Source organism: Chrysochloris asiatica, unplaced genomic scaffold (genome assembly GCF_000296735.1).
Source record: "Chrysochloris asiatica unplaced genomic scaffold, ChrAsi1.0 scaffold00518, whole genome shotgun sequence".
NCBI lineage: Eukaryota > Metazoa > Chordata > Mammalia > Afrosoricida > Chrysochloridae > Chrysochloris > Chrysochloris asiatica.
This window is the reverse complement of record NW_006409036.1, coordinates 531,323-544,678: the sequence shown is the minus strand read 5'-3', so window position 1 is coordinate 544,678 and position 13,356 is coordinate 531,323. Positions and strand designations below refer to the sequence as shown.

Below are 13,356 nucleotides of genomic sequence, written 5' to 3'. Positions count from 1 at the left end.
TTTGATCTTCATCAGTAAATATTTTAAGTTCTCTTCACTTTCAGCCAGCAAGGTTGTATCATCTGCATATCGTAGGAAGATTCATTAACAACAACAATAATGATGAGCAAATAATACAAGAAAATGAATTCTATGAAGATGAACGTGGATTGGAGAAGATTCATTAAACAACTGTGATATGCAAATGTTACAAACTTACTTTCAGAAAGCAAAGAGGACTTAAAATACTTGCTAATGAAGATCAAAGAGTACAGCCTTCAGTATGGATTACACCTCAAAGCAAAGAAAACAAAAATCCTCACCACTAAACCAATAAGTAACCTAATAATAAAAAGAGAAATGATTGAAGTTGTCAAAGACTTCATTTTGCTTAGATCTACCATCAAGACTCATGGAAGCAGCAGTTAAGAAATCAAACAATGTATTGCATTAGGCAAATCTTCTGCATAAGATCTCTTTAAAGTATTCTAGAGCAAAGATGTCAGTTTGAGAACTAAGGTGCACCTGACCCAAACCATGGTATTTTCAATAGCCACCTATATGAATGTGAAATTTGGACAACGAATAAGGAAGACCTTAGAAGAATTGATGCATTTGCGTTATGGTGTTGGAGAAGAATGTTAAAAGCACCATTGACTGCCAAAACAGCAAACAGATCTGTGTTGGAAGAACAGCCAGAATGCTCCTTATAATCTAGCATGGCAAGACTTGGTCTCTCATACTTTGGATGTATTATCCCTGGGGATGAGTTTCTGGAGAAACTTCATAAAGTGGAAGGTCAGTGAAAAAGTGGAAGATGTTACACTGGTTAATTCCCTGCACTAAATGTTTTTCTTAGTTACAAGCTTGGCTTACTTTCCCATAGTTTCATACTGTTTGCCCAACAGCTCCTTATCAGAGATGACTATATAAAAAGCATTTACTCTTCACAACCATTACTTTCTTATCCTGTATTATTTTTCTTGACTTAGTGTTTTTTCTTAGTGACATCAATGATACTTAGCATCAAATAAATGATCAAAAATATTTCGTGAATGAAAAAAAGAAAGCCTTAGAAAATTTTTAGAGGAAAATATTTCCAGTAATTTTCAACATCAAGGGGATTGAACAGTTGAAAGTCCATGAAACTTTCAGGTAAGAGGCATTAGGTCAATGGATATTGAATTATTGACTTAGTTCATTAACATGCTCAGAAAACAAGCCACAGCACATCTCTTAAGTGGTTGATAACTGCGTATGCCTAATTTACATGATCTTGTCTCTTCCCCAACAGTTTCATCAACTGCATGGAACCAAGAAATCAAACACGTGTCTCAGAGTTTATCCTTCTAGGACTCTCTGAAGAGGCAGAGGTGCAGCCTCTCCTCTTTGGGATATTCCTGTCTATGTACCTGGTCACCTTTATCGGAAATCTGCTCATCATCCTGACCATTATCACTGACTCCCACCTCCACACACCGATGTACTTTTTCCTTTCCAATCTGTCTTTTGCAGATATCTGTTTCACCTCCACTACCATCCCAAAGATGCTGGTGAACATTCAGATGCAGAGCAAAGTCATAAGCTATGAAGGGTGTCTCAGCCAGATATATTTTTTCATGGTTTTTGGAAGATTAGACAACTTTCTCTTGACAGTAATGGCCTATGATAGGTTTGTGGCCATCTGTCACCCACTGCACTATATGGTCATCATGAACCCCAAAATCTGTGGTCTCTTGCTTCTGGAATCTTATTTATTGAGCATTCTGGACTCTCTATTACATGACCTAATGATTTGGAGACTGTCTTTTTGTACAGAATTGGAAATACCTCACTTTTTCTGTGAACTTAATCAAGTAGTCCACCTTGCTTGTTCTGATACGTTTCTCAATGACCTAGTGATGTATATTGCAAATGGGTTTCTGGTTATTATTCCACTCATTGCTATCATCTTATCTTACTCTAAGATTGTATCTTCCATTTTGAGAATTTCATCAGCTGGTGGCAAGTATAAAGCCTTTTCCACTTGTGGGTCTCACCTCTCAGTAGTTCTGTTGTTCTATGGTACATTTCTTGGGGTGTATCTTAGTTCTTCTGCTACTCAAAACCCCAGGAAAACTGCAATAGCCTCAGTGATGTACACTGTGGTCACACCCATGCTGAACCCATTTATTTACAGTCTTAGAAACAAAGATATAAAGCAAGCCCTAAAAAAATTCTTCAGTTGTAAGACATTATCTACATGAAAGAACACTTGGTCTCACAATTAGAGTTACTTATGAGTATCAGATCTCAAAACCAAGAAGCCCTAAGCCAGGGTACTCTTATCACTTTCATAGTAAAAAGATGATCTTCAATCTTTCTTATTTCCAAATTTTCATACATTATAAGCAATTATTTTGAGGCATTTCATTTAATTTTTTCATTCACTGTATAGAAAATAAAATATTTTGCATGGGTTTCTCAGCAGTAAAATACTTAATATAGGAAATTGACTACTTATAAAATTATACAAAGAGCTGAAGGCATGAAGGTGTACTGCTTTTTCTCCCAGATGGAAGCATCTGTCTCTTGTATTATCTGCTTTTGGAGAAAATCCATTTGTCTTATCAACAACTGTTCATAGCTTGCCTGGGTTTATTTTACTGAACTCCAGAAAGAGATCACATCTGGATTAACAAAAATGTTTCTTGTCACCACCTGATAATATCCCATTCACTATACAAGATCTAATCTTCTGAATATCCCAAAACATAAATTATTCAGAGATGTAATTGAAATTATAAACTCTGCTCCATCCAGCATCTCTCTGATTTATTCAAGTATTCATTGTTGCTTTTTAAAAAGATACTTGGATGTGCAGGAATACTTTTAGGAGATATTTCTTAATACTTCCTACCATAATAGCTTCTCTTACATAACACAAAACACCATGGTTATCCTGCCAATTGTCAACTACGTCATTTCCAATTGTACACTCCCAACATTAGAAAATAGTAGCATGATATATTTGTGGATCTACTATATTTTGTTAAACAGAGTAAGGTTAATTCTTCCTTCATCACTTGACCTGAGAATTCACCGTTTTGATTGGCAAGATAGATTTGAGATTGTTAGCTCAAACTAGTGTCCAAATTTCAAGAAAGTGATATGATTACTTCCCTTTAGCCATTTTGCAATATTTCAGGTAAAAGACTGCAGTTCTTTGAGTACTAGTGCTCAGTGGTGATCTAACTCTTTTTTAAAGTGAAGAAAGAGAAATAAACACACCAAGGAGGGAGAAAAGAGTATAAGTGCCGAGAGAGGGAAAGTAAAATGCATAGCAAACATTACAATTTGTGGCCATTTTATAGTCAACCTATAAGGGTAACTATTCAGAGGGTCTGTGTTTTAGTCTCTGATCTGAGAATCAAGTGAGAGATAGTGATGTTTCATTTTAGTGACTTAAGTCCAATTTCTTTTCACCATAACTAGAGTATTTTAGTTACACAGATTGGATAGGACCTTAATATCCTTTTTATTAATGGAAATACCATGAACAAATTACCCTTTCCAAAACTTCCTATTGTTTAATAATCTATATAAATTAGCATGCTGCTGCTGTCTATTACATTAACTATGAATATCGTACCTGTGGACTCCTGATATGGTGCTGTAGGATAAGCACTGAACTGCTAACCACAAGGTCTGCAATTCAAACCCACTAACTGTTCCTCAGAAGTCCTGCACAGGGTCACTATCAGTCAGAACTGATTCAGTAGCATTTAGCATCAACAACACTATACCTGCAGTGATTTAGTGATGCCAGTTCAGGATGCCATTATCCTCAATGAGCTCAGGAGACACCCATCTCAATTTGTGCATTTTAGCTCGGTGCACACAGAGAACAACCATTACAGAGCTTTCCAAAAAGCTGATGCCCCCTAAAATAATGTATTTCTCAATCCCTATGATAATGGAATGGCCTCCTATCCTAGTATATCCTAGGATATACTTCTATGGTGAATGATTACATCACACGTGATAAATTTGCAATTATCCCTTTCCCTTTGCAATTTAAATTCTTTACTAATTGTAAGATATTTATGTCTCTGAACTTCCTGTATAGCAGATCTCAATAAAATTCAAGTTTTAGTCACCTAACTGAGAAAAAACTAAAATTATACTCTCATATAGAACCCAGAGTCTCTGTTAATGAACTCATTTATTAGACTTGTCCTACTGTAAATTTTGGTGGTGGGGTGGTGTTCTTCCATGGACTTGAATTGATAGAAGTCATTATCTGACAAAATTCTAAAGTTGTTATAATAAAAAATAGAAAAATATTGCAATTATTTTTCTACTTTAATCGTCTTTTTCTTATTCAGAGTTATACTAGTTTTACTGCAGCATTCTGGAACCTGAATCTAGATCTCAATCTTGAGACAAGGAAAAATCGTAAGAGTAGTAGTAATCCTCTTGCAAGGATTTTTCTTTAGGGGTAAGTATTATCGGATCTTCAGATGGAGAACTACTTGTCTTATCACACAGATCTGAGTAGCACTGAATTATCTGTGTAGTTTGGAGAACCAGAGTATTATGATTTATTCAAACACACTGACTTCTACTCTTTCATTTCCTCAGGTGTCTCTTTCCAAACAATGTCTTAAATTTCACCCAAGACCTTTGGCAAAACTGTTTATTCAACTTATTTTGTTATCCCTCAGTCTGCAACATTAAACTGTGTTTTTCAATCATACCTACATCAGATTTGCAGCTTTGAGGACTAAGAGACTGATTCATATAGTACAGAAAGTTTCCTGGTTCATTTATTGTGACATAATCTGATCATTTAGAATCTTCACTTTTCAAATGATCCAATTATAAAAGATATCTCGTGCACTCAAAAGTTCCTAGCACATTCCACATTCATTGGATTCTTATTCCAAACAAAATGACTTACAAAATAAATTTGTTATATATCTGTACCATGACTCATCTGTCAGTGTGTTGTATTGTAGTGGTTTGCATGTTGCTGTGATGTCAGATGCTATGCCACCTGTATGTTAAATACCTTCACGGTCAACCATTGTGGGCAGGTTTCAGCACACCTTCCAGACAAAACAGAGTAGGAAGAAGAAGAAGCAGGCTACTTCTAAATGTTTAGCCACTGAAAACCTTATGAATAGCAGCAGAACATTGTCAGATATATAGCTCCAGGAAATGAATACATTTTGAACAGCACTAGAATAATGTCAGATACAGTAGAGCTCCTCAGGCTGGAAGACACTCAAATTATAACTGGGGAAGAGCTGCCTCCTCAAAGTTTAGTTAGCCATAATGATGTGAATAGAGTAATGAATTCAAGAACCTCTTTTGCTACTGGGCACAACTCAAAATGAAGAGACACAACTGCAAATATCCATTAATAATCAGAAATGGAATGCACAAATTATTAATCTAGGAAAATTGTATAAGTTACTAAAAGTGAAATGGAACACATAAGAACAATATCTTAGGCTTTAGTGTGCTTAAAAGGATTGGTATTGGTCATTTTCAGTCTGACATTCATATGTTATTGACAAAAGATATTTGGAATGAATAAGTTGTTGGTCTAGCAAAAGTCTATCATGTGATCTTCCTCATCGTTTCTAGCAACAAGGTCTTATTTTCCACTTAATGATTGTTCCTCTTTGTTTTCAACTTTCACATCCCAATCACCAATAATTATCAATTCGCCTTGATTGCATGTTTGAATTCTTCAGTTTCATAAATTTAAATAATAATGGCATTAACTGGTTGTATTTATTGTTGTACTAACCCATAGTGACCCAATACACTACAAAATGAAAAACTGCCCTGTCCTCTGCCAGCCACACAATCATTGCAACACTTGAGCACATTACTGATACTACTATGCCAATCCTTCTCATTGGGGGGCCTTCCTCTTTTTAGTTGACCCTCCACTTTAACAAGAATGATGTCCTTCTTGATAGTATGTCTGAAGTATGAAAGACTAAGTCTGACCATACTGGCTTCTAAGGAGCATTCTGGCTGTACTTCTTCCAACACAGATTTGTTTGTTCTTCTGGTAGTCCAGGGTACTTTTAATATTTTTATTCAACACCATGCATCAATCCTTCTAAGAACTTCCTTATTTATTGTCCAACTTTCACATGCTTATGATGCTATTAAAATTACCATGGCTTGGGTCGGGTGTACCTTAGTCATCAAACTGACATCTTTGCTCTTGAACACTTTAAAGAGATCTTGTGCAGCAGATTTGCCTAACGCAATATTTAATTTGATTCATTGATGCCTGCTTCCATGGTGGTTGATCTGTAAAAACAGAAGTCTTTCATAACTTTAATCTTTTTTCCATTTATGTTGATGTTAATTATTGGTCCAGTTGTGAAGACCACTGCTTTTTGGTACATTGACTCTATGTATTCTTTCCATCATCTTTTGATGCTTTCTGCATCATTCGATATTTTGCCCATGATTGTTGTTGTTGGGAAGTGCTATTGTCCCATAGTGACCTTGTATAGGGTTTCCAAGGACAACTAACAAGCTTGAACCACCAACCTTATGATTCAAAGGAACTTTGCAGTCTGACACATTAACCCACAGCACCACACTAGGACTCCTTCAACATTTCAAGTCGAGCCTTGAATTTTTTTCTTCAGTTCTTTCAATGTGATAAATGCTGAGGGTGTGCTTCCCTTTTGGTTATCTAACTCCTGGTCTTTGCACATTTCATTATAATGTTTGACTTTGTCTTCTCAAGCTAACCTTTGAAATGTTCTGCTTAGGTCTTTTACCTCATCATTTCTTCCATTAGTTTTAGCATCTCTATGCTGGACAGTAAGTTTCAGAGTCCCTTGTGATATCAACTTTTTTTTTTTAAGTTTTTATTGTAAATTGAGTGAAAGTTTACAGGGCAGATCATCAGTTTTACATTCAACAAATCATACACCTTGTTTCATTACAATAATCCCCTCCATGTACTATCAGTCAACAGTATTTCTCCCTATTCATTTCAGCTCCTTTTTTTTTTTTTTAACTCAGGCATATATAACAATTTAAACCAACAAAGGGCACATTCTGCAAGTCTGCCTCCTGGCTGCCAGCTCTCAGTCCCACCCCTTCCATGAATCTAGAGTCCTTAGCTGCTCCCTCTCTCCATGTCCCATCTCTGCCTCCATTTCCGGTGTTGCTGACTCTCTGAATAAGGTCCTCTTCTTCCTTGGTGGTCCTAGGGTCCTCTGTTTCTGGACTGTAAGATTAACTACTCCCCCATTTTCTTACAAATCTTCCACCTTTACAATTGTGACAGTCACAGTTAGTCATGATAACTATTACTCACTATTGAATCATAAGACTCTTTTCCCCATCTCTTTTTACCAGACCCATCTAGACAAGATGAAACTATTCAGTGGGTACTCTATCTTCCCCTCCCCCCCACTATTAAACTAAACTGCCTCTTGAAACCTTGTAAGCCAGTCACTTTGAGCCTTTATCACCCTCTCATTTTAGGTAGCTAATGTCTAAGTTGTCCATCCCTATCTAACCTGTATACAGAAGGGATAGCATTGATACTTGATGTGAAGACTCCTTCCCTTTCTGTTGGTATTTTGAGCTACTACCTCCATGAGTATAGATCACGTTCATCAAATTGTAGCAATTATCCCTGGTTTCCTTTTTCAAAAATTATTTTATTGTTTGTTTGTTTGTTTGTTTTGTTTTTAATCTTCCTCTAGTCGAGTTCTGATTATCAAGGTCAAACAGGTGATATCCATTTTGGTCTTCTCTTTCTTTCTTGTCTTCTTAATGACCTTTTGATTTCTTCCTTATGATGTTCTTGATGTCATCCCACAACTCTTTTGGTCTTCTGTCGTTAGTGTCTAATTCATCAAATCTGTTCTTGAGATGATCTATAAATTCAGGTGGAATGTATTCAAGGTCATATTTTGGCTCTTGTGGACTTATTTTAATTTTCTTCAGCTTCAACCTGAACTGGCCTTGTTTTGACTGATGATGTGGAGTTTTTCCACCATCTCTTTCCAAAGATGTAGTCTGTTTGGTTTCTGTGTATTCTATCTGGCAAAGTTCATGTGTATGTTGTTGTTGTTGCTATGTTTCGTGGAGTCGGTTCCAAGTCATAGCGACCATCTATAGGGTTTCCGAGGCTGTGAATCTTTATGGGAGCAGAAAGCCTCATCTTTCTCCCGTGGAACATCTGGTAGTTTCAAACTGCTGGCCGTAAGATTAGCAGCCCAATTCGTAACCACTACGCTACCAGAGTTCCTTCCATCTTTTATGTTGCTTAACAAAGGTATTTGCAATGAAATCTTGCAAACTTCTATCATGTGATCTCAAGCATAGTTTCTATCACCAAAGTCATATTTTCCAACAATTACCCTTCCTCTTTGTTTACAATCTTTGCATTATTTGTTGTTGTTGGTTTCATGATGTCAGTTAAGGATGCCATTATTCCCATTGAATTCCGGAAGCACCTATTTAAATTTCCCTTCCTCCTTACCTCTGTCTCTGCAGAGTCTTCCAAGGAAGTTGTTGCACCCCTTACCGATATATTTATAAAATTCTTGGATGAATCTAATGACTAATGTCTGAGTTCCTTATTAGAGTCCAACATTAAACCCATATGTTTGGGTTCTGTGTATGTGTGATTGAGTCACACGTTAAGTCCAACACACTATCCATGTCTCTTTTCTCTTTGGATTTATTTCTGTATATTATCAAACAGAAAACAAAACAGAGAAATAATCAAATAGAAAAGCCACTGCCATCAAGTAAATTTCAATGCATAGAAACCTTATATAGGGTTTCCAAAGCTGTAAATCTTTACAGAAGCAGAAAGCCTAATTTTCTTTCCTTGGAGTGGAGCTTTGGACTGCTGGCCTTGCAGTTATCAGTTCAATGCTTATCCTACAATGCCAACTGAGCCTCTGATGAATATTGTAGGTAATATACTTATAGAATGGAATATCTTTTAGAGCAGGCCATTGTTGAATCCAAGCAGTTGAGATCAATTTTAGAGCTATCCCCATTTGTTCAAGCTTGCACGTTGAGATATAATTTCTTATTATTCACTCTTATCATTGTCTTTGACTTACTCTAATTCTCAAACTCCTTTTATTTTTCCATGGATTGGCATCTGTAGCACTAGTTTTCACACATATTTCAAAGTTTTATTTTCTTAAACTTTTTATTGTGGATTGAATGAAGGTTTACAGAAAAGATTCTCTGTTTTATAGTAAAAAAAAAAATCATACACTTCATCTTCATTGCAATCCCCTCAGTGAAACACCACTGATCTAACTTCCTCCCTATGTTTTTTATTTCCATTCCTCCTTATTTCTCCACCCTTCTGAATTTTGTTCTTAGGTAAATGTTGCCCTTTTGATCTCAAATGGTTGGCCATTCTAGGATATGCATGTGTTGTTGTCCCTGCTATATACTTCTCTATTGCTTGGCTGAAAATTCAGCCATGGAGGTGAGTTCAGTTCCTAACATGAAAGGTGGCCAAAGGCCAGCAATGGAAGCTGATTCAGAAGAGGACATGAAATGCAGGACAGCACTGCTGACGTCAGATGGATCTTGGCTGAAAGCAGACAATATCAGAAAGATGTGTTTTACTGACTATGCAAAGATATTCATTTGTGTGGATCTGAGCAGCATAGTGTACTATTATGAAGAATGGGAATTCCAGAAGTTTTCATTATGCTCATGCGGAACCTGTACAAAAACCAAAAGGCATTCATACAACCAGAACATGGAAATACTGACTGGTAAAAATCAGGAAAGGTGTAGTTCAAGGTTGTATCTGTTACCATACTTATTAAATACTCAAGACCCTGGATAAGAATGCAATATCAGAATTAAAGGAAGACTCCTTAATAAGTTGCTATTTATCAATGACACACCCTTGCTTTCTGAAAATGAAAAAGACTTGAGGTTCCACCTCAACAAAAAGAAAACAAAAATTCTCACAATTGGACCAATGAGCAACATCATGATAAACAGAACAGATTAAAGTTGTCACAACTTCATTTTACTTGGATCCACAATCAATGTCCATGGAAACAGCAGTCATCAAATCAATGCATGCAGTGTACTGGGCAAATCTGCTGTAAAATACCTCTTTAAAGTGTTAAAGAGCAAAGATGTCGCTTTGAAAATAAAGGGGCAGCTGGTTCAAACCATGGTATTTTCCATCACCTCATATGCATCCAAAAGCAGGCTAACAGATAAAGAAGGTTGAAGAACAAATCTATTTGAATCATGTTGGCAAAAACATTTAATATATCATGGACTGCCAGTAAAATGAACAAATTTGTCTTAGAAGAAGTACAGCTGGGAAGACCTATTATCACCAAGAAAGGCCTAGATGTGGAATATGGTCCTTGGACCTAGAGTCCCTGCAATGTGAGGATCCTAGATCTAGAGGAAGATTGGTGCCAAGATGCACAGACATTTACAAGGGATGTTCATCGTACAGTGCCACACCTCCTAAACTGTTGTGGGGTACTGTAAGATAAGCACTAGAATGCTAACCACAAGATTAGTGCTTCAAACCCACCAGCCACGCCTTGGAAACCCTATGCAGCATCACTGAGTTAGGACCGACTTTATGGCACAACAACAACAAACTGTTAGAAAATAAATTTCTGTTTCTTAAAACCAAAAAAAAAAAAAAGCACAGCCAGAATGGTCTTTAGAAGCAAAGATGCTGAGACTTAGTCTCATGTGCTTTGGACATGTTCTCACTCAGGAGGAGCCTGTCCCTTGAGAAGGACATCATGCTTGGAAAAGTGGAGGGTCAATGAAAAAGAGGAAGAGCCTCAAGGAGATGGACTGACACAGAGGTTGTAATAATGGACTTAAACCTTACAATAATTGTGAGTATGACAGAAAACTGGGCTGTGTTTTGTCCTGTTGTACAAAAAGCTCAATGTAAATTAGTACTGACTTGAAAGTACCTAACAAGAAAAACAACAAAATTTCCATTTATAGTTTCCTAAAACTGTAGATGCTAAACTACCATATTATAGAAGCTAGAAAATATGGTTAATAGCATGAGGTCTTATGACTGAAAGCCAACACCTGAGAAGACATAACAGATAATAACGAAGTTTTAGTGTACTCAGAATCTCCCTGCATATTCAGGGATGAAAAAATCCTTAAGGGCTCTATGAAACCCTGAAGACATGCTATAAGATAGATGACCTTCTCTTGGGAGGAAGGTATGCAATGGGACATGAAAGTTGCAAAGTTACAAAAACATGAAGTTGCAAAGTTGTCTCCCAAGGGTCAAAACTGGCACAAGTTTACAGTCTATTTTTTTTCTCTCTAAGCTTCCATTAAATTTCTCAGGTAGTTTAAGGTTGGAAAAAAATACTTCCTTAATGAGGCTCATGGGACTTTAGCACCTAAACCCAGAGAAACTGTAAATACTTTCTCAGCACTCTGTCAAGTCTACTTAATTAATCTCAGATGATGTGAAAACACAATTGCATCCTCCAGAGGCAGCATGAGTGATTCGATCTCCCTGTCCTTCCTTGGGATAGAACTTTCAACGTCATCAATTATCTGAGGAAGAAAGTGCATCAGTGAACTCACTAGGTTCCCTGATAAGATCTGGGTGAGCTATACCAATAGTTCGTCACGGGTGCTGGAGAATGTGGTAAGGTGTGTGGAACTCATTTTCATTTTAGCAATTGTAGGATTATTATCAGGAAAACAAGTTAAAGAATACTTAATAATAGAAAGTTCTACCAGGTTAAAATCCCTGATTATTCCTGTGAAGGTTAATAGAAGCTTTGCAGAGAAACTTGTAGTTGTTTTGAAACTTGAAGGGGGAGTTGGAGATTTTACAGGTGGGAAAGTGATCACTGCAAGAGGCAGCAGAGAAGTAAACAATTGGATAATAATAGTTGTTGTTAAGTGCTGTCGAGTTGGTTCCGACCCATAGCGACCCTGAACAGGGTTTCTGAGGCTGTAAATCTTTACTGGAGCAGAAAGTCTCATCTTTCTCCTGCGGAGCAGCTGGTACTTTTGAACTGCTGACCTTGTGGTTCGCAGCCCGATTCGTAACCACTACGCTACCAGAGCTCCTTAGATAATATTTAAGATGTGCTTATTGTTGTGAGGTGTGCTCACTGTTGTTAGGTGCCATGGAGTCAGCCCAACACATGGTGACCCTGTGTGCAATGGGATGAAATGCTACCTGGTCCTATGCCATCCTCACAGTTGTTGTTATGGATGAGCCCATTGTTGCTGTTACTATGTCCGTTGCGGATCTTCCTCTTTTTCACTGACCTTCCACTTTACCAAGCATGATGTCCTCCTCCTGAAACTGGTGCCTCTGGCCAATATGTCCAAAGTACAAGAAATCAAGTCTTGCCACCCTTGTTTCTAAGGACAGATTTGTTTTGTTCTTATGGCAGGCCATGTTATTTTCAATATTCTTCTCCACCACCACAATTCAAATGTATCAATTCTAAGGTCTTCCTTATTCATTGTTCAACTTTCACATGCATTTGAGGTGACAAAAGTACCATGGATTGGGGTCAGGGGGCACCTTAGTCCTTAAATTGACATCCTTGATCTTTAACACTTTAAGAGGTTTTTTGTAGCAGATCATCTAGTGCAATACGTCATTTAATCTCATGACTGCTGCTTCCATGAGCATTGATTGTGAATGTAAGCAAAGTGCAGTGTCTGACAACTTCAATCTTTTCTCCATTTACCATGATGTTACTTATAGGTCCAGTTGCGAGGATTTTCATTTTTTCTACATTGAGGTACAATCCATACTTAAGGCTTTAATCTTTGATTTTCATCAAAAAGTAGTTCTAGTTCTCTTTACTTCCACCAAGCAAGGTACAAATAGTATCAAATATCTGAAGAAACATAAGGGTAGGTGGTGAAAATTAAAACATGAACTGGTCAGATAAACAGCAGCTACATAACACAGAGCCTTATATTTTCACTTACAGGATTGATTAATTTCAAAATTAGTGGAGAGTCAATGTAAGATTTATGGCAGAGGATGGCCTCAGTCAAAGTCACCCTGTACAAAGGTCACCGTGGTCAAAGTGAGGAACAGAATATTGCTGTTGTCAAAGCCATAGAGAGATTATGAAAAATGGAAATAGTACAATGGAAGTTAAGTGAAAAGGAATATTTAAGGCGTGAAAACATGATATATTAAAATTTTCATTAATTAATGATTAGTACGTAGTGGATACTTTGTATTCATTTTTTAATTTAAATCTTTCAATAACTGTATAAAATCTGGAGTCCTACCTAGTGTGGCACTGTAGGATTAGCACTGGACTGCTAACCACAAGGTCAGCAATTCAAACTCACTAG

General features: G+C 37.0%; 1 protein-coding gene across 1 annotated transcript; it reads left to right on the top strand.

Moving 5' to 3' along the window:
• Positions 1 to 1,286: 1,286 nt before the first annotated feature.
• Positions 1,287 to 2,225, top strand: LOC102835567 (olfactory receptor 7A17-like). Its single transcript, XM_006877512.1, has one exon. It carries the CDS (start codon positions 1,287 to 1,289, stop codon positions 2,223 to 2,225), a length of 939 nt encoding a protein of 312 aa, XP_006877574.1.
• Positions 2,226 to 13,356: the final 11,131 nt, after the last annotated feature.